A 27,861-nucleotide genomic window follows, 5' to 3' on the forward strand; every position below is an offset into this window, starting at 1 on the left:
GGGTAGAACAGCAGATGGAGCCCAGAAAGGGGGCTGCCTAGTCTCAGAATGATTGGAAACAGTCTGGCAGAAGGCAAGGGGAGTGTTATCTGGACTGAAGAGACAGGCAGCAGAAGGGGAAGGCTTGGGAACATCATGAGAGCTGCCCCACCCACAGCTTCTTCTGCCTCTTCAATGAAGGAGGAAATTTAACCAAACCTTGGGAGCAGAAGAGAGTGGAATGGCTACCTGGGACTCCTGTGGCCACAGGGTTCATGGCTTGTGTAGACTCATCTGCCCTTTCACAGCTCCAAAGAATTCCCTGCTGCCTTATATGGATCGGACCGACTTGGGAGTCAGGATGATGAATTCCAAGCTGGACATGCCCCTGGATGGTATCTAGGTCAAGCCCTAGAGGCAGTGTGGGCCAGTCCAAGCTATGCTCGATTTCAAGTCAGAAGGCCAAGGTTCAAATATCTCCTTGTCACTCACTACTCGGGTGACTGTGACTCAACCCCTCTTGGCCTCAGTTCCTCATATGTAAAATGAGTGGGTTGGAAAAGACAGCTGCTGAAGTCACTTTTGGCTATAACTTTTAATGACTTATAATCCAGAAAAACTGGGCTGACTTTACCAAGGTCACACACTTTGGTAGAAAGTGGAGCTAGGACTTTAATTCAGGCCCAGTATCTTCAACATGCTGCTCCCTACATCCTCAGTACAATGTTGTGGGGTTCCACAAAGGTGGGACCACACAAGGAGAAAGTCATTATCATGGATGCCCATATTTGGGAAGGCCTTCAGAGGGTATCTGGTCTAACACAGGAGAAAGAACCCTGGACTTGAACTCAAAGGACTTGGGGTGAAATCCAGCTCTATCCCTACTTACCCACGTGTTAAGCCTCCCAATCCCACTGGGTTTCACTGTCCTTATCTGTAAAAGAGGCGCTTGGACTAGATGACCCCAAAGGACCTTCCATCCTTAAGTCTATGACTTACAACATCCCCCTAGAGTGGCCTGCCAGAGTCCATCAGAACTTATCCTGGGAGGCTTCTCCCTTTTCCCTTTCTTGCTCTCTCTCCAGGGCTTAGCACAATGCCTGGCACACACTAGGTGCTTAATAAATATTCATTGATTGAGAGGGAACCCACCACCTTTCACAGAATCCCATATTGCTTTTGGACAGCTCCAACTGCTAGGAAGATTTTCCTTATGCTGAGCTGAAATGGGTCCTCTCTCCCCCTACTGCTCCATTTAATGCTTACTGACTGAGAAACCGCTTCTCCTGTGGGATGGTCCCTCCTCATCACCCTAGAAACTGTCCACTCTCTCAATGACCTCCCAAAAAAGTAGTGCCCTGACCAGAATAGAACTAGGAGGGAGAGTACATCTGGTCTCTCTCAGCTTTTTCCAAGATGCGATTCCTCTCTACATAAGCCCAGGTTTGCATTAGCTCCTGCTGACTCATCTCAAGCTTATGGGGCCACTAAGGCCCCCCAGATCTTTTTCATATCATGTGCTTTCCACCTCTCCTCTCCTCTGTGTTTGCCTAGTTGATTTTGCAAAACCAAGTATCACATTTTTTTTTTAAATTAGGCTAGATTTTATTTACCTGCCATAAGCAAAACGCCTATCTTTGTGGTGGTCACCAAATGTATCCCAAAGCCTGAGAGAAACACTCACTTCATCGACGACATCTCGAGAACGTTCTAGGACCTGCAATAGAGACAGAGCAGGAACGATCACTTCTGCTCAGGAGGTCACCAGGCCTGAATATACATCTGACAGATTTTCTCCTGGGTTTCCTTATTCCAAGAGACTTAGCTCCATGGATTCAGTCTATCTTGAATGGACCTTCTTATCTACATGTTGTATCTTCCATTAGAGTGGACACGACAGGAGGGCAGGGACCAGATTTTTGTCTGTCTTTGTATCCCAGTGCTTAACACAGCAGGGCTTGGTATACAGCAAGTGCTTAAGAAATGCCTGTTGACCACTGGCAGACAGCTTTGCCAATTTTAAAGGCTGTGTGAGCCTGGGCAAGTCACTTCATTTCTTAGGGCCCCAGATACTCTCTAAGACCCTAAATGGCAATTTGCGATGGTAGAGACAGTTTCTTAACTGGGAGTTCCCTATATTTATGAAATGATTAGATATAGTCCCCAAAAAGTGGTCCATTATTATTACTGCCCCCAATGTGGCTTAACCTAGGAAATAACTTTCTTCTATGAATGCTCTGTGAAAAGTGAGGGAGCCCCGACATTCTTGGGTCATGGTTGTTTGCTGCTTTACTTCCCTCCCCAACCACTCAATTTAGCGTATTTGGGGTGGGGGGGGTCAGTCTCACTTGGAAGGTGCCCAGGTCTTTGTCCCAGCAGCATAGCAGGGCCCCCCTTACCTCCTGGCAAACTCGGTACTGGTCAATGGCCCATACTGTGGGCACATGAGTGGCCAGCAGCTGGTACTGGGTCAGGGTGGTGTTACATGCCCTGGCACAGATCAGTCGGGTCTTCCCCACAGCATTGTCTCCGACCACGACACACTTGATGGTCTCAACGTTGGGCCTTTCGTAATCCATGTCAGTGTCCATTTATCCAGATCTGCAACAAGAGGGCTGTTATACAACTCCCCTGGGGCCCATCCTCAGTTCTGAGGTCCCAGGTAGTACACTACCTTCCCTCCTTGGATGGGTCTTCCAACCCCCAGAAAGCTCCAAGTTTGCCTCCAGCTTGGCTGAGATCAGGGAAAGCCTTATCTCTACCCACATTAGGACAAAAAACCAAAACAAAACCACCCAAAGGACACGGTTGTTTTGACCCCAGCTGATGGATTCCATGTAACACGTTATTTTCTCCTCAGTTTTCTGTAAATACAAACCTGCCGACTGGAGATGGATCTGGGTAGAGGGGGCACAGCTGGCATGGGCTGCCCTCATCTAAGAGCAGAAGAGACTGGATACCTATTGGCTCTACTCTGACACTCTAGTCCAAACTTCCCAGGCATGGCTGGTCAGGTGATGTAATGGGCCTGACCTTGGAGATTTCATCTAACAACAAATTATGAAAATGAGTCCTAGATGGCTCTCCCATCATGATGGGGGCAGGTTCAGCCAGGCAGCAACAATGTACAAACATAAAGGCAAAGACTCATCTTAAAGGAATGCCAAGTGAACAGACTGGAAGAATGAGCAAAATGTAGAGGCGGAAACCAAAGGGTTTGGGGATGAGGAACGACACAGTTACATGTGGCAGCATAGCCAGAGGCTCATTCTCAAACAGGTATATTGTTATTTTTTCCCCCCTTATTCTATCTTCATCAAGAAAGTGAGAAAACTTGATTACTGACCAAGGGTCCCCAGTCTTTGACACAAGAGCCCTAGAAAGACTGGGATGTGGAGGCACAGCGTCAGATATTGAGTTTGAATTCTGGCTCCATCATAGATAAGCTGTGGCACTTCTTGCAGATCACTTCAACACAAAACAATCAATCAATAGAAAGTTCTCACCATGAAAATCACTGGCCCTGTCAAGTGGTTCAACATCAGAAACTGAAATGATTTTATCACCTCAAAGGATACTAGAGAAGAGGCATTACCACATGCTCTGCAGCTGCCCCCTAAGAACCATGGGACCCTTATATGTGACCTTCTGTGTGTGGTCTCCCCCACTGAAAGGAGGGCTCCTTGAGAGCAAGACCCACCTTACTTTTCTATTTCTATGCCCACCATAGTGCACTGCACACAGTGCTTAATAAATATTTCATTCATTCATTCACTGGCACTGATTAAATGCCTACTACCATGCCAAGAACCTTCTCTCTGTAAAAATAAAGAAGTTGACCTTTAATTCGAGTCAATATAATGAATTCCAACAAGTATTTATTGAGTACCTAATATGGACTGTGAGGAGCAGGATGATGTAATGGATAGAAAGCTGCTTTTGAAGTCAGGAAGATGTGGATTCATTCAGGTCTTCTCTCTGACACACATTGGCTGTGTGACCCTGAGCAAGTCACTTCTCTGCTAAGTGTCCTAGACAACTCATTGAAGACTACAGTTTGCAGATAAGATGCCAACCTGCACTGGTGGAGGGAGATTCCTTGCCCTACATCAATGAAATCATAAGTCTGATGGAAAAAAATACCCATCTGCAAGGTTCTGCACTCCACAGTCCTTTCCAGCTGGCAGAGTGCTGGACTTAGCATTAGCAAGAACCGGATTCCAATCCTACCTTAGGTAGCACTAGCTGTGGGGCCATGGGCAAGTCGTGCATCATCCTGAAGCTTCCGTTTCCTCATCCATGAAGTAGGCAGAGGAACAACATTCACCTAACATAGTTGATGAGGCACAAATAAGATGAAGCACATAGAAATGACTGCATATTGATATGAATTGTCCTTATTAACATATTTTTAATTTCTCAGAAATCGTAACACTTCAAGAATGCATAGTTTTAAAGTGAAGCTCCTGGGGAGAGGGGCTTGACAATTAAATTGCCAACTGTAGCTGGGGGAAGGATGGGACACTGCTTACTATTCCTCCCTGCTAAGAATCTTCATAAACTTTGGGAGAGGGGGAGGTGATGGTGGCCACTGGCCAGGAAGGAAATCTGAGACGTCTTCAAGATCATAGGAAGCCAGAAGCACAGAAGCAAGGTTGCCTTCTGCATTCGACGGTAAGCTTGAGGGCAAAGACCACCTTTTGCCCTTTTCTGTCTCTCCAATGTTCAGCACAGTGCCTGGCACATGGTAGATACTTAATAAATGTCTGCTTGGTTGACTGGCTGAGTTGGATGACATGGTGAAGAGGCCAATTGGATAGAGACAATGTCGAATCAGACTCGTTTCCAAACAACATTTATTAACTTTTGTTTTAGTTACTAGTGTATTTGCCTGCCTTATATCTTGTATGTATTGTCCACATATTTTTCTATAAGAACTCATCCCTCAATAGAAGGAAAGGTCTTTGACGGCTGGGATTGTCCTCTTTTTGTCTTTGTAGCCCTCAGCCCCTGGGATGATGCCTGACACATAGCAGGTGCTTACTAAAATGTTGTTCATTGGTTAATGATTTAACACATAGGGCAAGGCAGGAGAACAACCATAACCATTTGCTTGGCACTTGAAGATTTATGTATGCTTTTCTTTTCCTTTTCTTTTTTCTTTTTTGGCTAGGCAATGGGGTCAGGTGACTTGCCCAGGGTCACACAGCTAGTCAGTGTTGTGTGTCTGAGGCCGGATTTGAACTCAGGTCCTCCTGACTCCAGGGCCGGCACTCTGCCCGCTGTGCCACCTCGCTGCCCTCATGGCATACTTTTCTGAAGACAACCTGGTGGCAGAGGTAGTGTACAAAGAATTTCCTCATCAGAACAATTCAGGAGACTGAGGCTGAGTAGTTCAATGCTTTAGCCAGGGTCAAACAGCCAACAAGTGCCAAGAGGTCAGGTGTGAGCCCCGCCCTCCCAACCCTCTGGTCCAGGGCACCCTCCACCACAACAAGGAGCCTCAGGTCCTTCATCCCACTGGGGCTATCATTCCTGTTTGCTTCTCTGAGTCCTAAAGAATATGCTCAAAACAGAGGAAGACAAAAGAGTGGCAGAGCTTTTTTCTTGGTTCATCTTAAAGATTGCTGAGTCAGGGCAGCTAGGGAACGCAGTAGATAGAGCACTGGCCCTGGAGTCAGGAGGACCTGAGTTCAAATCTTCCCTCAGACCAAACACTTGACAGTTACTAGCTGTGTGACCCTAGGCAAGTCACTTAACCCCAATTGCCTTGCCAAAAAAAAAATTGGGCTGCTAGGTGGCACAGTGGATAGAGCACTGGCCCTGGAGTCAGGAGGACTTGAGTTCAAATCTGGCCTCAGATACTTGACACTTACTAGCTGTGTGACCCTGGGCAACTCATTTAACCCCATTGCCTAGGGGAGAAAAACAACAACAACAACAACAACAACAACAACAATTGCTGAGTGGCCAGCCCTCTGGGCCAAGTCTCTCTGACCCACTCCAGTCACGAGGACCAAAGGGAAAATCTGGGGTTGCTGGGTTGTTCACATCCTTTAGCCAGAGCACGTGTCCCACATAAAGTGGCCAATTGATGCACATGCCCTGCCTTACTATGCACACAGATCCATTAACACAAGGTAGGGTATGGGGGGGCGAAGAAGAGATTCAGATGAAGTGCTTCCAGAAAATGCTAGGAGGAAGAGAACCCTTTCAGCTGGGGCAGGGCGGGAGAGACACCATGAGAAAAAGCTTGACAGGAACTTTGCAGGAAAGATTTATTACATTACAAAGCCTTGATTACCTCTCACGCCCAGAAACAATTTTATTTTTTTGGGGGACGTTCACAACATAGAAAAAAAAAGAGTGAAGGCAGCCTCTGCCCTCAGGGAGCTTACAATCTCATGGGGGGAGGGAGCACCTAGAGGGGGGTTATGGCCAAAGAAGGTTATTTTGGTTTGGGAAGTTGCAGGGATGGTGACTGAAGCAATAAGGGAGGAGACTGACACAACTTTCCCAACTGCAGAACTTAGTTATGATTCCATCTCATTTTGGTTCTACCATAATGTAATGATTAAATGCTAAATTCCGTAGTATAGATTGTAGTAGTTGTTCAGTAGTTTTAGTCCTGTCTGACTCTCTGTGGCCCCATTTGGGGTTTTCTTGCCAGAGATACTGGAGTGGTTGACCATTTCCTTCTCCAGCTCATTTTACAGATGAAGAAACTGAGGCAAACAGGGTGAAGTGACTTGCCCAGGGTCACACAGCTAGGAAGTATCTGAAGTTGTACTTGAACTGAGGTAGTTGTCTTCCTGACTCCAGACCCAGTACTCTATCTACTGTGTTACCTAGCTGCCCATGGATTGTAGTAGGAAAAGGCAGGATCTAAGGTGTTCTTTGAAAGTTAATAACTCCATAAAACTGTCTATCTATCTATACATACATACACAGACACACACTATTTTAAAGGAACAGCTCACATTTCTGTACATCTTGAAGGTTTACAAAGCGCTTTTCTAAAATCACAGATTTAGAGCTGAAAGGGACCTTAAAGGTCATCTAGCCCAACTCTCTCATGTTACAAATGAAGAAACTGAGGTTCAAAGAAGTTACACTAGGAATACCTGGCCAGAGTCTGGATTCTAATTAATTAATAGCAGTTGATGATAGGCTGGTTAGGAAGATCTAGGTTCAAGTTCTACCTTTGAGGAATATTGGCTAGGTGACCCTGAACAAGTCATTTAACATCAGTCTCCTAGGTAAGTCTAATCTAATCCTCTGGTTCCCAATGCAAAGTGCTTTCTACTGTGCCATCATCTCTCACAAGACCACGTTAAGTATGTATAGGAATGATCTCCCCCATTTTGCAGATGAGGAAAATGGGTGCCAAAAAGACAAAGTGGCTTGCTGATGGTCATACGGTTAATATATATCAGAGCTAGGATTTGAACTTGTGACTCACATCCATGTCCTCCTTTTTTTCCCCACAACTTCATTTTCTGGCCTGACACAAAGTAGCTTGCCACTGACTGCCCTGGAGCTAAGAATGGTTTTTACATTTATAAATAAATTTTTGAAATATTTAAAAATGTAAAAATGATTTTAAATCCATGGGCATGCAAAAATGGGCTGTAGGGTCTAATTTGCTGACCCTTGGAATACCTCCCTAAATGTATTTAGGTCATATGTGGCAAAGCTTGTGTGTTTCTAGGACTCCCAGGTTCTCCTTCCCTTCTCCTTTCATGGTGGTGAGTCCCAGTAAAAAGGGACTCACAGGAAAGTATTCTAAACTCATTCACACTGAAGGACTTTCTTTCAAATGAAGGAAAGGTCTTTTAAAATGATCGATGAAACTAATTATTTAATCTCTCTCTCTCTCTCTCTCTCTCTCTCTCTCTCTCTCTCTCTCTCTTTCTCTCTCTCTCTGTGTGTGTGTGTGTGTGTGTGTGTGTGTGTGTGTGTGTATATGTTGGGGGAATTCAGTGTAATTTTGTTCAGTTAGAAAATTCCCAGTGAGGAATCTTTGTTTTGGAGAGTTTTCTGAGTCACTGAGAGGGTTACATGGCCCAAGACTCACAAAGAGCAGCCGTTCAATAAATGGTCAATGAAACAATAACATTTATATCGAGCCAACATTGGGCTAGGCAGGCACTGTGCATACAGATAATCGAAAGTGAAACAATCTCTACTCTCTAGAGGAATCTATGTTCTTATGGGGGAGACAATGCATGCACAGAGGTATGTAATGAATAAGTAGAGAAAAAAGGCAAATACACCTAAGAGAGTTAAATACAAGATAGAAAGGGGACTAGCTGTGGGAGAATAGGAAAGACTTCATGTGGAAGGTGGTTACTGACTATTAACTGAACTGAAATGAATCATGCTAGAATTAAAACACAGTTCTAATTTTGGTTTAAATTTTAAAAGTACCCCCAAATGCCTTAGAAGGACTTGACAAACATGATAATATTTAGCAGTATTTTGAATGAGAACTCAGAATTCTTGAATTTCAGGATTATTGTAGAGTTTCCAGTCTCCTAGTGTTCTGTGATGCCTTTTGTTTTCCTGGTGGCAAACACGATAGAAGGAAGTCATTTGTTCTATGAAAATATGGATGAAATAACAATCAATGGGTCAAAAGTCAGCTGTGTAAGGCGAATTGACAAACGTTATCTTATCAGCAGACTGTATGCAAAAACAAACGGTTGCTATTGAGCAAGGGGCCTGCAGCAGATGGGGAGGGAGGGTGCTGTCTTTTATCTGCATATATTTCCTCATCTTGGTTTCTTAATTACTGGTTTTAGCTCAGCAGGAATTGGGGGGGGAACGTTCTTATATTTTATTCATGCCTATGTCAGGCAGCTCAGAAGGCCTATGGAAATAGTTCCAAAGCAGGAAAGGATTTGGATAGGACTGATTAGCTGGGCGGAAAGCAATTGTTTCTCATGAGCACAGAGGTATAGACAACTCTATGAGGAAGAGCCCCATAGTTATCGAAGTCCAAAGGACAGAACTGGTTAAAAAAAGGACACACGTTCTATAATCAAAGAAGAAAAAGGGAGTTCTGGGAATGGACATAGGAGGACAAATAGGTTGGAGAAAATAGCTGGGACTTAAACCCTAAAGTCTCTTTTACTGACCCTGAGTAGCTAAGAGGACTTCATTTATATTCCCTCAGTATTCTTACAACTATTGAATGATAATAAAAAAAAAAATGGGGTGATTATTCTTTTGGAAAAGAGAGCTGGAAAGGATCCAGAAGCAAAGGTTTACAGGTGATTAATGGGATAGTTAGCAAGACCTGGATTCAAATCCAACCTTTGACAAATACTGGCTGAGTGACTTGAACAAGTCACTGAACTTGCCCCCCCCCAGGCAATTCTCTAAGACACAAAGTCATCAGAAAAGAGGCTGATTGGCATTTATCAAGTTCAGACTTCGCAGCGGGGAGCTTGGGCTCCGTCAAGCTTTAATGTGATCCCATCTGGAGCTGGGCCACCTCACTGCTTCTCAGCCATTTCAAATCTGCGTTGCCTTGTGAGAACCCCTTTCTCTCCCTTTTCCAACTTGTTGTTCAGTTGTTTTCAGCTGTGCATGACTCTTTGTGACCCCTTCTAGGGGTTTTCTTGGCAAAGATGCTGGAATGGTTTGCCATTTCCTCCTCCAGCTCATTTTACAGATGAAGAAACTGAGGCAAACAGAGTTAAGTGACTTGCCTAGGAATAAGTGTCTGAGGCTAGATTTGAACTCAGGTCTTTCTGACTCCAGGCCTGCCGCTCTCCATCCATGGTGACATCCAGCTGCCTCAACTCTAGTCTCCCTTTATGTGTTGTCTTCCTTTATTAAAATGTAAGCCCCTTAGAGGCAAGGGACAATTTTGCTTGCTTATGCTTGGCAAACAATAAGCGCCTTTTAGTAATTTATTAAGTGCTCTTAGGTAGCATTCTAAGACTATAAATTACAAAGGAATTACTGATGAGAAAGTGGAATTAATAGAAACTATAGAAACGTGAAAAGATCTGTTCCCCTTTACATCCCTTTGTTATCCTCCTTCCTCTTTCATAATGAACTGTCAGAGCTGGAAAAGACTTCAGATGTTATCTCTTCAAAATATCCAAGAAGTGGTCATCCAGCCTGCCTCCAAATGACCTCAGTAACTTTAGCTCGGGGCATCAAAGTGGTACAATGGGTACAGTGCCCGGCCTAGAGTCAGGAAGAACTGAATTCAAATCCAGCCTCAGACACTGACTAGCTGTGTGATCCTGGACAAGTAACTTAATCCCGTTTGCCTTAGTTTCTGTAACATGAGCTGCAGAAGGAAATGACAAACTACTTCAGCAGCTTTGCCAAGAAAATCCCAAAAAGGGGTCACAAAGAGTCAGACATGACCAAAAAGACTAAATAACAAAATTTCTGGCTTATCATTTATTCGATTATTAACCAGTTCTACTTTTTAGGAAGTTCTTCCTCACACTGAACCAACATTTGCCTCCCTATGACTTAGTGGATTAGAGATCGTAAAGGCTCTTTACAAATCATTTTGCCCAACCCCCTTCATTTTATAAATGAAGACTCATGCTCACAAAGACAAGTGACTTCACTTAGGTCATACAGGTAGATCTAGGTCTTCAAACCTAGCTTCTGATTCCAAACTATACAACATGACCACACGGCTCCTTTCAGAAGACATCAAATCACTTCTTCTCCCGGAAGCCTTTAAAGACCCAAAGGCAGCTAAAGCACCAAGCTTTATGCCAAGAGGGAACTTAATACATTTCTGAATTTGATTAAATTGAAGTGAAATACCATCCACTTCCTATCACTGATTCTGAAATAAACATGGTTTCCCATTCCAACTCCAAACTGGTCAAACCACCCCCATTAGTTAATTTGCCTGCAAAGTGTGCCACTCACAACCGAACATGATACTATAGCTGGGACTGACCAAGGCAGTGGGACTTTTAGCACCTTCATTATGGACGCTTCTTTTAATAATAGAACACAATCAAATGGTCTGGTTTCCATCCTCCTTCACTTCCTTTGGAGGACCTCCTGAAGTCTCTCGTGACCCAAGGTCAAGAATCCCCTTCACCTACCCTCTGAGTCTCTAGCATACTGCCCCCTTGCGGACTGTGGGGTCACTTCATTTCTATGGTGTTGCCTTTCTCTGATGCCTTCTGCTGGTAAGAACACGTGCGCTGTCCAGGGTCCCTTCCATCACGTATTACATCTATGCTTCATAAAATCATGTATGCCAATACATTTTTGGCAACTTAAGTGAGGGGGTCTCCCACCTTCCCTAGGGTCAGATGACTGCTGACAGTTCATGAGTGGTATGCTTATAAAATATGCTCATGACAACAGAGTAGGAAGGGATAGCTAATATGCTACTTATTAAATCAACAAGTATTTATTAAATACCTACAATGCTCCAGGTACTTGGCTAGATACTAGGGATCTAAAGATAAGCATGAAACAGTCTGTGCCCTCAAAATAACCAAATATCATGTTAGATAATAGAGGCAACATCCAAAGAAATTTCAATAGGCTTTAGCCTACTGGATAAGAAATCGATAAGACAAAATCTATAAGGATGAATGCAAAAGTCTTACACTTGGGTTAAAAAAAATCACCTTCATACTTAGAAGATAGGGTGTGGCTGGATAGCTATTCATCTGAAAAGATATGGAAATTTCAATTACTTCAAATTCAATGAGTCAACAAGAGAACAAAGAAGTCAAGAAAGCTAAGGAAATAAAGCTACATTAATTTAATCAATCTCCAATGGTCCATTATCCAAGATGGAAGGAGGTGTTAGTCCCATGGTGCTCTGCCCTGGTCAGACCCTATCAGGGGTGTTGAGGTCAATGCTGGTTACTATGTTAGGAAGCATACTGAGTAGCTGGACAACATCTGGAGGGTGAATAAGAGTCTTGAAATCATGAAATATAAGGATTGTTAGAAAGAACTGGGTATCTTTAGCCCAGAGAAGAGATGACTTATGAAAACATAATAATTCCCTTCAAACACTTGAAAGACTGTCAAATGTCTGCTCGTCCCTAGAGTGGAGAACCAGAAACACTGGGTGGAAGTGGCAAGGAGGCAGATCCAGACTTGAGCTGAGCTAAAAGTGTCTAGTAATTAAAGCTGTCCAGGAGTGGAAGGAGTGGGATTTCTTTCATTGATGGTCTCCATACCAAGCTGGATGGCTGACCACTGGTTTAGCACTTTGTAAATGGAATTCTCCTTCTAGTCTCAGTTGTATTAAATGGCTTCTGAGGGTCTCTTTCAAGGTAGAGAACCCATGACTATAATGTTTAAAATTACAACATTAGACATTCAACATTTATTCTGATTTCAGAATCCACCAGAAATGAACACAGTGATCTGTGTAGATGAGATAACTAACAAATGGATGGCAGAACTGGAGCCCACAGCAGGAGAGTAAAAAACCTTCTCTCCACCCTTAAATGTCAGTCATTCAGAGACTTTAATTCAGTGCTCTGACAGCTTCAGGTGTTAGTTAAAAACTGCATGAGGACATAATGAGGGCTTTAGGTATTATGTATTCACAGTCAGTTTTGTTGTCTCTCTTCTCACCTTCCTCCACATCAGTATTCCCTCCATCTAAAGCACAATTTTGGCCTCACAGAGGCCTTTATAGTTTTGTCTAAATCATTCTGTTCTGTGCCCAGTCCATCATGCTTAATGAGGCATTTAAGAAATATTCCCCAATGATGAGGAAATCATTCATCTTTTAAAAGCATAAATTTACAAAGTTCAGTCCATTCATCCAACCTGTTTTTCAAATGTGGGTTTCTAAAACTTGGCCACAAATATCTAAGTCAGGCCCTTTCCATGGGATTCAATTTTCTGCTTTTCCTAGTTAGAGATGGTCCCCAACAGCTCTGAGGAAAATATGCATGATTCTATCTACTTGAGGAGAATCCAACTAGAAGTGGGAAAAAGCTTATTCCAGAATCCCAGAGTTGGAAGGGCCTTCAGAGGATAACTGATATAATCCTCATCTGAACCAAAAAGCAAACAAGTGGTCAGAGAATTTAAAAAAAAACCCCACAGATTTAAAGCTGGAAAGGAATGCAGAGGCCATCTTGCACAAGCCTTTCAACTTACAGTTCAAACTGAGACTTAGAGAAGAGAAATAAATGAGTCACTCAAGGTCATACAGGTAGAAAGTAATAGAACTGAAATTTAAACTCAGATCCAATATCACTAATTGTTAGGAGTGTTAAAAAAAAAAAAAACTCTCCCCATATATTAGGCCTGAATTTGTCTCTTTCCAGATACTCCCACCCCTAGTTTACACAAAGTGAATGATTCCCTATCTGGATCTAAAGCCTCTGACTGTATTACAAAGATCAGTGGTTGGCAAAGAAAAATATTTTAAGCTTGACTCAATATTGTTCAGTTTTAAGGATACAGATTAGGGGAAAAACAAGGCTAGAGAGTATTGTACAAATGTCCCAAAGACTGGTGTTAAGAAACCTTTGTTCCCTCCCCTCTTCCTCCAGCCTAGCCACAAACTGCACCTTGCCTACCCTGAGAGAGACCACCAGATCTCTTCCCAACTCCCTCCCTCCCTCTTCCTAAGGACCACTGGGCTTGGCCTTTCCAATGGCCCTGCTGCTGAGCCTTCACATTCCCTTGGCCTTACTAGTCACTCTGCAGCTGGACTTCCCAAGGTGGGCCATCTCCCCCAGTCCATGAGCTGTCTGAGAGCAAGTACTGGGGTTACTTTAGTTTTTGCATGCCCAGTGCATACTTTAGCACAATTCTTGGAATACAGTGATTCATAAATGCTTCTCCATTGCATTCCACCCCATTCTGGACTGTGTGAAAGAAAGATAGAGATTCTTTTAGCTCTTCAGTTACAAATTAGTTATAATAATGGGCAAGTGAGGATCAATGCTGAGAGGAGATAAAACTTGAGATAAAATAAGGCATTTTAATGAAATATCCAAAGATACAGATGAAGTAAAGATCCTGGGGGAAATATCCCATTGATTTGAAATTGTTTTTTTCTAGATGAGTGCAAGCTGGTTAAGGGCTGGATTGGAGAGGGCTGCCAAGAGGTCACAGGTTCACAGAGGTCAAGCTGGAAGAACTTCAGAAGTTAATTAGTCCAAACTCTCATTTTACAGATAAGTAAACTAAGGACCAGTGAGAGAAATGAACTACCCAAGGTAACATAAGTAGTAAGCATCAGAGGAGAGATCTGATTACAAGACCATTGGCTGGCTGCCTTTCTCCCTCCTTCTTTTCCTCTGTCCCTCTCCTTCTCTCTCTCTCTCTCTCTCTCTCTCTCTCTCTCCTCTCTCTCTCTCTCTCTCTCTCTCTCTCTCTCTCTCCTCCCTCTGTTTCTTTCTCTGTCTTCAGCTCTCCCCTTCCCTCTCTCTGTCTTTCTCTATCTCTCTCTCTGTCTCTTAGCCTATTATACATTAATATGCATATCACCCCAATTTATTAAGATCAGGTAAGTTGATAAATCAAAAAGTAAAAATTTGAAGCTGTCAGTATGTCAGTATCCCTGGGAGTCACAGAATCTCAGGATTTAGCACTAGTGATCATCCAGTTAAACCTCCTCATTTTAAAGGGGTAGAAACTGAGCTCTGGAGAGAAAAAGTGACCAACCCACCACACTAACTGATTCCACATTACTTCCCCCAATACACTCTAAACGTTAATCCAACTACTTGATGTCCCTCCTCCCCATCTCCCACTTCCATGCCTGAAATTCTCTCCCCCCACTCACCTCTGCCTCCCAGGCTCTCCTCCTAGGTCCTCAGCTAAACTGGGACCTTGTGCAAGAGGCCCTTCCTGATCTGCCTAGTTATTAATAACCCATCTCCCCCAATTACGGTAGATGTATAGTGTGTCTGGCCATCTGCTGCCCATCTATCTGTTTTTAGTTTTTTTGAATTTACTTATCTGTATATACATGTTGTTTCTCTCCAGCAGAATAAAAACTCCTAAATGACAAGTCTGTTTCTCTTTTTCTTTCTTTCTTTCCTTTTCTTTTCTTTCTGTCTGTCTGTCGTTTTTCTTCCTTCCCTTCTTCTTTTATATATGCCTGGCACATAATAAGCACTCCATAAGTGCTTCTTGAATGAATAAAACAGCCAAGAACATCCATGCTTTAAGTAGAAGAACTCAGGTTCAAACTCAGGCGAAGTCCAATGCGCTTTCCAATGTTCTAAGTTAATATTAACCTAGCAATACTATATACCAATGAGACAGGTTGAGAAAATCCATACCTGGGATGTAAATCTACAGAACACTGGAAAACTGGCTCTTGGAGATGGTCCCTGGCGACATCACCTAGACCGGCTTCTCTAGTCTTAGAGAGACCCCTGGTGAAAATGAGGTTCTGACCCAATGATCAGCAAACGATTGAGTTTAAACATTTACCAGTTATGCAATGTGCCTGTTAGGATAAGGCGATTCTATGTAATTGGCATAATCAAGGGATCAGCCATCTCCTGATTTCTTAGCCAAGTAAAGTGGACAGCTGTGAGTGAGAAAGTGTCTTTGAAGAAGAGGTCAAAGGATGCAGTCTCAGATTTTATCAGAGCTGATGAAAAGATGAAATACTCTCAGGATGGGAAAGATAAATGGGGAAGCCACATTTCCCCCCTGAAACTTAGAAAAAGCCATCATCTGATAGACCTAGCTTGGGGGAAAAGAGAATTTAGGGATTGAACTTTAACATTCAAGAAGTTTTTGTTGTCGCTGTTGCTGTTTTTCTCCTTCCGTACAATACAGGCAGCTAGGTGGTGCCACAGTGCATAGAGTGCCAGGCCTGGAGTGAGAAAGACTCGTCTTCCTGAGTTCAAATCTGGCCTCACACACTTACTAGCTCTGTGACCCTGGGCAAGTCACTTAACCCTGTTTGCTTCAGTTTCCTCATCTGTAAAATGAGCTGAAGAAGGAAATGGCCAACCACTCCACTATCTTTGCCAAGAAAACCCCAAGTGAGGTCATGGAAGGGTCCACAGACTGAAAAACAACAACAACAATGAGAAATCAGGTACCTCCTTTTTTTCTTTCACTGTTCATTGGCATAAAAATAGCTGTCACTGATAACAGCCAGAGATATTAACTTGCCCATGGTTACAAAGCTAGCAAGTACCTGAGGGAAGATTTGAACTCAGGCCTTCCTGACTCTAAGTCTAGTATTTCATCCAATAGATTTGCCATCTGGTTGCCATATAACATCTTTGATAGTACAAACAGAACAACAAAAAACAAAGTCTTTGACAATTTGGGCCTAGTTCCTCTTGGAGCCTGCTGCCTCTCGTCTGGATCAGTCCCTTCCCATCTATCCACTTCATCCTCCCATTGTCCAGAAACTTCCACGTTTCTTGTTCATATACCAGCCAATCCCCTGAATCTCCCTGCCTGTGACTTTGGAGACAGCAAACTAATCAGAAGCTCAATAAATGTCCATGTACAGTGCACTCTACTAGCAACTCAGATGTGGCTGCGTTCGAGGTACATACCATGCATGTAGTAGGCTCCAGAGATTCTAACACAAATTAGAATGCAAGTGAATCTCATATTCTGAGACTCTGTGGCAAAAATCAGCTCATTTTAAGCCTGGAATGGAGCCAATATGATGGCCCCTAAGGTCCCTCTGGGTTTCCCTCCTATTAGTCTTTGGAAGTTTATTTTAGTTGAAAAGTTTTGAGTCTGCAAGTGCTCGAAGCCTGCATTTAGGAAACTTTCTTCCAGCTAGGTAATTTGGGCTCTTTGCCCAACATTACATTTATAACTATCTCTGGTTAACCCCTGGCCCCTTTGTGTTGGAGCAAAAGACACTTACTAGAAATATTTGGTTAATGAAACAGCAGATTAAATTATACTGTCTGTGGAAGCTGGGGAAAGGACTGACCTGTTCTCCATTCCCCTTTCTTCTCTGAAACATATGTATACAAACCATACAAACTCTGTTCACTCACTATTTCCCTTCTCCTCCCCAGATATTCTTGGTCACTGTGCCGTCCTCCCCTTAGTCCTTTTTTGCTCCGATCTTTTGAATTCACTCAGAATCTCATTCCAATTCTGACATAGCTGCTTTTCTTTATATAATTTCTCTGGGCATGACTTGGTCTCTTGCCCAATGGCTTTGATTCAAGGAGATTTACAGGCCCTGTTTACACTTAGCTCTGATAGATTCACTCCAAGTTTTCTCACCTACTTAAGGTATCAAAGTTAAGATGATATGATTTTAAGACCTTACAAGATATCTACTTGTCTTCTAATTTGTATTTTAATCTCTCTAACCTTACTACAGATGGTAAGCTACTCAAGGGTGGTTAGCACTGTCATCTCTCCATAGCCCAGTAGCATTTATTAAAAATCTACTGAATGAATATATTTAATAATTTGGAGAAAATAAGGTAGAAGACTTTGCCCATGAGCCTGGAATTTTCTTTGTGAATTTAGATCTATTAATGGGTTATTTTTAGTTTTGTTTTTTAATAAATGTTACAATGTATTTGCCATAATAACTATATTGAACATTTCTTTCATTTTTCTAAGTTGGGAATAATTATATTTTATTCCCTTTACCAAAGAATGTTGAATAATCATGAACTATTTGAGTTGAAATTACACATGTTGTCAGTTCTGTTATAACCAATACAAAAGCACCACACTACATAAAATTAAGCAATAAAAACCATAGGATTTATGGGGAAAATTTGGATTAGGAGAACAATGCTCAAAAATTTCATCAGGGACGCATAAAAAAGACAGCAACCCAATTAGAACAGTAGGACAGTGTTATGCATGTTAAATAGTTAAGAAATAAATAAATACTACAATAAAGGCTGCTGCTCAGCTAACACCCTGGTTCCCATGGCCTGGGCTGCAGGGTAGAGACCCAGTGGCCTGAAGGTCCCAGAAGAAAGGGGGAGGGGAGGGGATAGGCTCAGCCTAGCCCTTGCCTGACCACAGCGCCTACTGAGTCAGAACATATACAATAAATATGGCATTTCCCCTTGTGTTCTTTCTCTGTTTCTCTCAAAAGAAATCCTGTATAAGCAAACTCAAAATTTGAGTTATGCTCAAAATGTTCTCCAATGAATCAGTTGTATCGGTGTTTTGGAAATAAGAGTTATAGCAGTACCGTGTATGTAAGTATGCACACATGTACACCAAAGAGAACGTAAAGGATTAAGGCTAGGGTGTATATATGTACATACATACATACAAACATACATACATACATACATACATACATATGTATATATATACATATACACACAAACATATATATACACACATACATATATACAGAAATATATATGTATATACCCATATATATGTATGTATATATACAAATAAAGCCTCTAAGCTTGACCCTTTATACCTTTTTCTGTCTTTCTAAACTTATTTGACAATCTCATTCGTTGCCATGGCTTCAGCAACCATATCTGTGCAGACGACACCCAAACTCCTGTCTCATATCCTGACCTTTCTCTTCTGATCTTCAGAGCCTCAGAGCCTACCCCTATAGTCTCAATGGCACTAGAAACTCCCTCAGGTCCCAAATGGAACTCCTTTGTTGGCTTTCCCATGGAATCTCCTCCCTCCTTCTGACAGTGCGGTTTTGGTCCATGGCACCACCACTCACTCAGTCTCTAAAGCTGAAACCTCTGTTCAATTCAATTTGATAGACATTTATGAAAAACTCATGTCATTCTTTCTCAGTGGCCCTCTAAGGTCTCCCGAATAAAGCAGAAACTCCTCTATTTGACATTCAAGGCCTTCCATGAGGCATCTGGTGGTGCCATAGTGCACAGAGCGCTGGGACTGGAGTTGGGAAGATCTAAGTTCAAACCCCAGCCTCAGAAACTTCCTAGCTGTGTGGCACTGGCCAAGTCAATTAACCTCTACAAGCCTCAGTTACTCCATTTTTACTGGTTTTTTTGTTATTTTGCTTTTTTGGGTGAGGCAATAGGGGTTCAGTGGCTTGCCCAGGGTCACACAGCTAGTAAGTGTCTTGTGTCTGAGACTGGATTTGAACTCACATCCTCCTGACTCCAAGGCCAGAGCTCTATCCACTGCGCCACCTAGCTGCCCCCAGTTATGCCATTTTTATAATGGGATAAAAACAGCACCTACCTCCCAGGGTTGTCATGAGGATCAAATGAGATAATATTTGTAAAGTGGTTTTCAAACTTCAAAGTACTATAGAAACGCCAACTGTTATCATTATCATTATCAGTATTACTATTATTATTAATATTCCACAAGCCTGGTATCATTATGCCTTTCCAACCTCATGATAGCCCCCTCCTTGTATTATGTACCAGCCAGGCTACACTCCTTTTTGCCCACTGATGCATGCTGTGCTCTTATGCCTCATTGACTTCGATCAGTCTGTACCTTGTGTCTTGGAATGCCTTCTCTGGTTCCCTCTGCCCTATGAACTCTGACTCATCTCTGAATGTGCAACTCAGAGACCATCCTCTCTACGACTCCTCCTGGATGCCCCAGTTGGTAACAACCTTTCCTTTAGACCTCGTGGTGCTTTGTTTCGTCTCTAATGAACTTACGATGGGACAATGGGTAATATGGCCTTGTATTATAAGCCTGTAATGTAAGGTCCTTGAGGGCAGGGGCCTCATCTTATGTTAACTTTGGATGTCTCCTACTCCTTTCCACAGTGCTCTGCGTTCAGCAGGGATGGGGAAAGATTTGTTGCTGTGTTGCTATATTTGTGCACATAAGAATATGAAATGCTATGAAATTAGAGGAGGGGAAATCTCTTTCATTTGGGGACAGAGCTGGTGGTGGGCATCTGAACTGGACCTTAAAGGATCAGAGGGTGTCAGTAGGCAGAGATTGGGAAGTAAAGGAGAATGTGAGGGTAGGCCAAATGGGAATGTGTAGTTTGGCTCCAAACTAACTTTCCAGGCTTATCTCCCAGAATCAAAGAAATCTCAGACTTGGAAGACAGCATCTAGTCCCACCTTTACCAAAAAGAATTCTTTTTCCATCAAGTGTCCATCTAGGCTTTGCTTGGAGATTTCCAATGAGAGGCAACTGACTACCTCCTCCCAAGGTGGGGCACAGCTCTCATGATTAGGAACTTCTTCCTGACCATGAGCCAAAATCAGAGTCTTCTATTTCTACCCATTCCTTCTATCCCTGCATCGGGAGGGGGGCACTACTGACCTCACTGTCTACTTTCTCTATCCACCACATTGGCCCAGAGAGGAAACAACTCCTCCAGTGCCTCCCAAAACCAAAGTCCTCTGACTCCTAAGCCAATTTTCCTCCTATTATTCCCACAAAGCACCTAGAAGAAATCCTAATCTTAACCTATGAAGAATGTCCAGGAATCACTTCAGAAAAACAGACATGGGGCCAGCCTTCAAAGTCAATATTCACATTCTGAGGGAAGCTAGGTGGTAATAGAGAGCACTGGGCTTGAAGTCAGGAAGCTGTGTGACCCTGGGCAAGTCATTTCACCCTGTGTGCCTCAGTTTCCTCATCTGGAGAGAGTGGCAAACCACTCCAACATCTCTGCCAAGAAAACCCCAAATGGGGTAGTGGAGAGTCAGACCCAAGTGAAACAAATGAACAAGGACAACAGTGATTCCCATTCTTCTGAGTGGCAAGAATGACTCTAGCCTTGTTTGGATCCATTTATTGGTCATGTCTACTTCATAGATCATGTGGCATTAATCATGAGAAGAGCTCACACTGACGTAAACAGAATTGTTGCGACTGAAACCGAGATCCGACTCAGTTTGATTTTCTCAGAACCATAATCAGAGTCATCACCTCATACCACGAAGGGGCCTTAGAGGTCATTTAGTCCAATGTCTTCATTTTTGTAAGGAGGAAACTGAAGCCTAGAGAGAAGGGAAGTGACTTGCCCAAGGACATATGGTTAACAAGCAACAGAGACAAAATTCACCCCCAGATACATTGTCTCTGAGTCTGTTCCTCCTTCTAATGCAGTCCACTTCCTTGGGAGGCAGGATGGTTCAGTGGGAGGAGAGCATATTGGGACTTGGAGTGAGGAAGATGTGGGTTTAAATCCCATCTTGGAGAGTTGCAAAGAAAAAGAGGAAATACTGAATAAAACAAAAGGGAAAGCTTGGCTCTAGAGAGAGAACTTCTAAGCTCACTAGGTGTTGCACACTTTCTGAATGGCCTTGAGCTTCGGTTTCAGGACATGTGAATCCAGAGGATGGATGATGGAACAAGATGGAGACCTGAATGTCTTTCAGCCCAATCCTCTCTCCTTTTACGAGGAGGAAGATAGGGCCAGAAAGGGGAAATCATTTCTCTAAAGAGATGATAGAGCTAGCACGTAATGGGGATGGCATCTGTTCTCAGGTCCTTGGACACCAACTCTGGATCTGAAGGACACAGAACTACGTAAAGCCTCCTCCCTGATTTCTGCCTTATGTAGAGTAGCTGGGTGGTGGACTGGTTAGGGCAGCGGACTGGAGCAAGGAGACCTGAGTGTGGATGCTGCCTGGGAAAATCACTTCACCTAACCTTGATCTGCTTCAGTTTCATCATTTGTAAATTGGAGATGATAACAACAATGACAACAACAAATGAATAAAGTGGGGATAACTCATCTCCCAGGGCTCTATACGGAAAGTGCTTTGGCCACCTTAAAGCACTATAGAAATGCTACTTGCTATCATGTGGAGACAGCTCCCCTCGAAAGAGGCCCCTTTCCAAGAACGTTAACGACTGGCTGCCAAATCCAGCTCTTGGCTCCGGGTCCACGGCTCTGTTGTGACCTGGACCTGCTGCGGAGAGGCTGAAGTCATTCACTATTTAAAATGGGTCCAAGGACAACCCCGCGATGGAGGGAGCCCCAGAAGAGCCAGGACATACAAGGTAAGGGCCAAGAGCGTCAGTCTTATTGACCTGTGCTACCCAAGACATACTTGCACAAAAGAAGCCAATGATGGGAGACCCACAAGCTTACATTAAAGAAGGGAAACAGAAAATAGAAATATGGGGAATCAAGAGATGGAAGGGATCTTCCAGACCGTCTTGTCCAGCTCACTCAACTGACAGGGAAGGAAGCCTAGGCTGAGATGGGCTTAGAATAACCATCATCTGGTACTTTGGAGAAGGCCTCCTTCGGGGTATGAGATGGCTAGCTAGCCACTGAGGTCCCTTCCAGAACTGCTAGCCTGTGATGTTCTAATACCTCCCAAACTGTCCTTCAAAAAGCAGTGGGGAAGACAAAGCCCAGTGAACTGTAAAGCCCAAATCAATGTCCTCCTTTAATCGTGATTTATGTCTCACTGTACAGGCATCCCCCTTGGGGTGGGTTGTGTGGTATAGCAGGAGGGGCACTGAATTGGCAGGGAAAGGTCCTGAGTTGGAATCCTGGCTATGATGTGGACCCCTGTGTGACCTTGGGTTAATTCTTTCACCCCTATCAATATCCATCTATCCATCTGTCCATTCATCCATCCGTCTCTTGATTGAAGGCAGTGTGGTACAGTGCTGATAGAGCAGAAGACCTAGGCTCAAATCCTCCTTCTAACAGTTACAACCTGGGTCAGGATGCTGGATTTCGTTTCAGAGGTCCCAGGTTCAAATCCTGCTTTGCCACTTAATGTGTGATTTTGGGGCTATCATCAGGTAGGCATTTCATGGAAAAGTGAATTTGCCAGTGTGAAAACGTGAGATGAATGTGAAGTCTCATTATTCCACCAAGCAACATGGTTTGTGGTCACAACAGAAATCCACTGAAAGAGAGTCTGTAGCCCCCTCTCAGGTTTCGCAGCAGAGGAAGATGAAGGAGAAAGCAAAGGAGGCCCGGCTGCTTTCCACAATGCAGCCGATGACAGACACAGCCAGCGGGCAGGTTTAAAAATTTCCAGGCTGGGCACCCAGCACTGGAGTGAGGGCAGCAGCTGGTGAGAAGAGTGTCGGAAAACATTTCCCAGAGACAAAAATGAGGGGGGCAGGCAAGTTATCGGATGACAGAGGGTGAAAGGGGAAATTGTTACAAATTTATACTTCTACATCAATGCAAGAGACAGGCACTGCCCAGAGTAGGGCTGGGCCCAGGCTCACCCAGGGCTGGCTCTGAGTGGACGGCAACCAGGCAGGCTGCTCAAGCTGGATTCTGGTGATCTGAGATGAAGGTCAGAATGGCAAGGAATTCATGAAAGTGGGACAATGAAGGGAAAACTCCTCTATTGCTATTTTCTAGGTATTATTATTATTAATTTTTAGTGGCTAATAATAATACATTTATACAACATTTGAGTTTCACCAAGTACTTTCTTTATAACAACGTGGTCAGGTAGGTAGTATAAACATTATTACTTCCATTTTAAAGATGAGGAAACTGAGGTTCCAAGAAGAGATGGGACTTAGCCAAAATCACACAACTACTAAGTTTTTGGCACCTGTCCTCTCCATAGCTCTTCTGAGATATACACACAAAAAAAGACAGCACATTTTATTTTGCTACAATTTTGCACATTTATTGTGTAACATCATCTATCATCACCACCAATGCTGACCTTTGTAGAGCACTTTGCTGTTGGTAAAGTTCTTTTCACACATTTGACAACAACCCAGTGAGGGAAGGGCTCATGATGATTCCCATTTGACGGAAGAGGAAATTGAAGCTCTGAGAGGTTAAGGGATGTGCCCAAAGTCACCCTAATAATAAGGTATTTAAAAGGGGAATTTGGACCCAAGTCTTCCCAATTCCAAGTCGTGCTCTCTTGAATTTCAGTTTGCTCATCTATAAAATGGGGATATTAATGCTTACTAGTATCTACCTCCCCAGTCTGTGGCAAGGAAAATGCTTTGAAATGAAGAGTGTGACCTACATAAGAGATTGTTATTTGTTCACCACTGCCCTTCTTCCTCTTCTCTGTGGAGACAGACAGATAGGGATGTGGATACAAACAAATACCTATATGTACACAGAGGATATGATCAAAGTTCCTAGGTTCATAGATTTAGAGCTTAGAGGTCCCTTAGAGATCACCTTATCCAAGACCCTCACTTTACAGATGAAGAAACTGAGGTCTAGGGAAATTAAGTGACCTGCTCACGATTACACAGGTACAAAGGGGCAAGGCTGGGATTTGAACCTAGGTCCTTCACTCCAAGCTTCCACATACTGCCTCTCTACTAGCATAAAGGACTTACAAAGCCCACCAGAGACACATTCTGTCATTTGAACCTCACAGCCTGGTAAGGAAAATTAAGCACAGGCAATGTTAGAACCCATTTTAAAGAGAAGAAAATGACGACCAAAGAGGTGAACCTCCAGCTGGTCTGATTCTCGTGCCACTACATCCTTTGGGATCTTCTACAATTGTGTGCTGCCTCTGGCAGGACCCAAAGCTTCATGGGGGTGCAAAGAATAACAGCCTCAGGAATGGCTCCTTGGATAGGACTGTGAACAGTGAAATATTCACTTCCAAGAAAAGCAGCAGGATCAGCTCTGGATGAATGACAATAAAAGCTTCTGCATATGGCGGGCCATCCCTTTACACCAATGGAATCCTATGATTACTCATTTCTGCATGTTTCTTCTAAGCCTTCAAATCCAACATGGCGGTGGTGGTGGTGGAGCCAATGTCCATCTGGATTCAAAGGCCATAATTCTGGACTAAGTCGTGAGTAACTGGAACCTTTGCTGATCCACAAGAATCAATCTGGGCTTGGCAAAGGAAGGACAGAAGGAAGAGAAGGGCATGTGTCGTTTGAGTACCAGACTAGCTCATTTCCAGAAGCCATTTGACCAGTCTGCAGGGAGATGTATTTTTTGACCATGGCAACTCTGGACACTGTCAAGTCAAAATGGATTTATTAAGCACATACTATGTGTCAAGCACTATGCTAAGTGCTGAGAGTATAAAATAGGCAAAACCAGTCCCTCTCCTCACGAAGCCTGCATCCTTCTAGTGGGAGAGACAACATGCAAACAACTAAGGTCACACATGATGTGGTTGTTTTTTGAATGGGGGGAGACACTGGTGGAGAGGGAAGCCATACCGATGAAATCACAGACCCCTGAAATGATGATTGGCTAGGAATAAGTGCAGCAGGCCCTAGCACTGTCCTAAGTGGCTGGCAATCTCTCCAGGTAGCCCTTCAGATTTCATGAAAGCCACACATACACCAGCAATGACATACATTTCTATCTTGCCTTATGGTTTCCAAAGCCCTGTCCTCCCAGCAAGGCACACAGGACATAAGTGAGACACACAAGCACAGAAGCACTCCTAGCCCCCCTGGAAAGATGAAAACTATGATGGTTCAGAGCAGTGGTCACACAATAATATGTATCAGAGGTAGGATCAAATTCCAGTCTCTTGAATCCAGGTTCAAAGCTCTATGCATAATACAATAGTAAAAATAATACCAGCTAGAATTTCTACAACATTTTAAGTTTTGCAAAGCATTTTATGAATACTATCTCATTTGACCCTGGGGAGGGAGATACTATTATTATCCTGTCAAGATATGAGGAGATGCTGTTTTCCAGAGCTCAGACCCAGCAAGCAGGCTGTGCCCAGAGTTTGGCATAACCACACTCCTTTGCGCTCACCTTTTGAGAATGATGGTCCCTGAGCTTGGGCTGCACCAGACCCGGACATAAGCCCTGCTATGAACGGACTTTTTGTCACTAGACAACCTTGCCTCAGCCTTGCTGTTGTGCCTCCTAACTGTTGCTACACCACACTGTTTAACTCTTTGTCTAGCCACAAGTATATAAATCAAGGTTCAGCCCCACTGTCTCTGGTCTTCCCGCTAAGGGCGGGGCCCCAGCACGTGTGCCTAATCTCCTCCTTGCTTGCAAGCAGTTTCCCTCACTTTGAAATTAAACTTCTGTTTAATTCCTGACTCACCTGTCTCTAGCCTGCTCCATCTGGTGCCAGCCATCCACAGGTTGGAGGCCAGTTCAGTCTGGCTGACAATCCCCATTTTACAGATAAGGAAACTGAGCCTGAGACTTGCCCAGGATCATAGAGATAAGCAGGTGTCTGGAGCAGGATTTGAACTCCAGTCTTCCTGACTCCCAGTCCTGCACTCTGACCACCATGCTACCTAGCAGCACGAGGCTATCCTGCCTCTCAAGTCACACGATTACAGGATATCTCAGAGCTGGAAGTGATCTCGGTGATGTCTAGTCCACCCCAGACCCAACAGAGAGCCCCTGATGAGTGATCACCCAGCTCCTGCTTACAGATGTCCCATATATGGAGAAGCCCTGCTTCCTCCAGGGCAGCCTGCTCCACTCTGGGACAGCTCTGATTGTTGAGAAGTTGTTTGTGGAATCAAGCCTCCATTTTGCAACTCCCTGCCCCCTGCCCAGTGGCTCCTGGCTCTGCCCTCCAGGGTCAAGCAGGACAAGCCTCCTCTCTCTTCCTCCCACAGCCCATCAAATACCTGAAGAGAATGATCATATCACCTTTAGGCTAAAGAGCTTCAGGTCTCCAAATGATTCTCCTTAAGCACATCCCACTTCCAGATTCACTTTTCCTGCTGAAGGCACCACCATTTTTCAGGTTTCCTAGGTTTGAAATCAGTATGTTGAGACTCTCCCTCATTCCACACCGCCTTGTCTTGTTGACCTCCACAACACCCCCAGCATGCGGCCCCTTCTTTCCCTTCACAGAGCCACTCTCATGCAGGCCCTCACCGCCTCTTGCCTGGACTACTGGACCAACTCTCAGTTGGTGTGTCTCTCATTCCAGTTCATTCTCCACACAACTTTTCCTAAAGCATAGGTCTGACCACATCACTCCTCCACTTGAGGACTCTCTAATGTACCCTGGGTCAAACAATCCAGCCCCAATCTGCCCTTCCAGCCTGAGCATGGCCTACTCCCCTTCTCACTCTCTAGTTCATCCCCATCGCTGAACCTTCTCGTTGCTCCTCAGACAAGAAAGGGTTAAAACAGCCCATAGCCTGCCTCTGTGGCCTTATACCTGCTGCTCCCCCACCCCCTCCTGGAATTAATTCCATCCTCATCTCCACTTCTTGGCACCCCTACTTTCTTTCAAAGCTCAGCCCAAGCACCGACTTCTCTGACTGTGACCTTTCCTGATCCACACTCTCAAGTGTCTAGAGTGACCTTCTCCAATTTCCTTCTATTTTAAAATGGTTATTTTCCCCATATTTATTTACATATACAGTCTCTCCCCTAATATATTATATGCCTCTGGAGGGCAGGGATGGTTCCATTTGTTTTGATATCTCCAGATCTTGTCACAAGGCCTGTGAGAAAGCAGGTGCTTAATGTATGCTTGTTTGTTAATTAAAGCTATGTATGACAATTATTATTATAGCCTTCTCATGATGAATGTCCTCCAATATACAGACATTGCAGAGGTAATTTGTTACAAGAATAATAAGAGGATGTGGTCTGGAGAGCTTTTACTTGCTATAGAGGCATATTGAGAGAAAAAGGCATTCAAAGTCCAGGCTTCCCCGGAGGAGCCGTCCTAAAGAGCGTAGGGCCAGGCAAGCAGAGGCTTGTAGGCTAAGAGAAAGGCAGAAGCCCAAGAGCAAAAGATTCTGCCTCTAGGTTCAAGCTGTGAGGAGGGCCTTCCTGGCTCCTGTTCAAGGAACAGCCAGTGTTATGTGGTGCAGAGTAAGGAAAAAGAAGACTGGAAAGGTAGGAGGGGTGTAGGTTAGGAAGGACTCTGAAGGCCAAACAGAGCACTTTGTATTTGCTCCTGGAAGTCACAGGGAGCAAAAAAAAAAAAAAGAGTTTATTGAGTGGGGGAGGTGGGGTAACAGTCAGATCTGCACTTTAGAAAAATCCCTTTGGTGGCCAAATGGAGGATGGGTTGGAGTGGGCAAACACTTGAGGAAGACAGACCTCCC

General features: G+C 43.8%; 1 protein-coding gene across 5 annotated transcripts in view; it reads right to left on the reverse strand.

Annotated features, from left to right (window-relative positions):
• RHOBTB1 (Rho related BTB domain containing 1) overlaps positions 1-27,861 on the reverse strand; it is a 197,479-nt gene that overhangs the window by 55,047 nt on the left and 114,571 nt on the right. For 3 of the 5 annotated variants that reach the window (XM_078150728.1, XM_020998186.2, XM_020998182.2), the window contains 2 exons: positions 2,379-2,580; positions 1,593-1,696 (listed from right to left, as the gene is read on the reverse strand). In XM_078150728.1, the coding sequence (XP_078006854.1) occupies positions 1,593-1,696; positions 2,379-2,570 (296 nt within the window). In that variant the 5' untranslated portion in view covers positions 2,571-2,580. Of the gene's footprint in view, positions 1-1,592; positions 1,697-2,378; positions 2,581-4,209; positions 4,477-15,254; positions 15,317-27,861 lie in introns of those variants that run through there. The other 2 variants (XM_020998185.2, XM_078150729.1) reach the window with 2 other exon arrangements.

Source organism: Phascolarctos cinereus, unplaced genomic scaffold, assembly GCF_003287225.1.
Source record: "Phascolarctos cinereus isolate Bilbo 61053 unplaced genomic scaffold, phaCin_HiC Scaffold_3;HRSCAF=262, whole genome shotgun sequence".
In the NCBI taxonomy this organism is placed as follows: Eukaryota; Metazoa; Chordata; class Mammalia; order Diprotodontia; family Phascolarctidae; genus Phascolarctos; species Phascolarctos cinereus.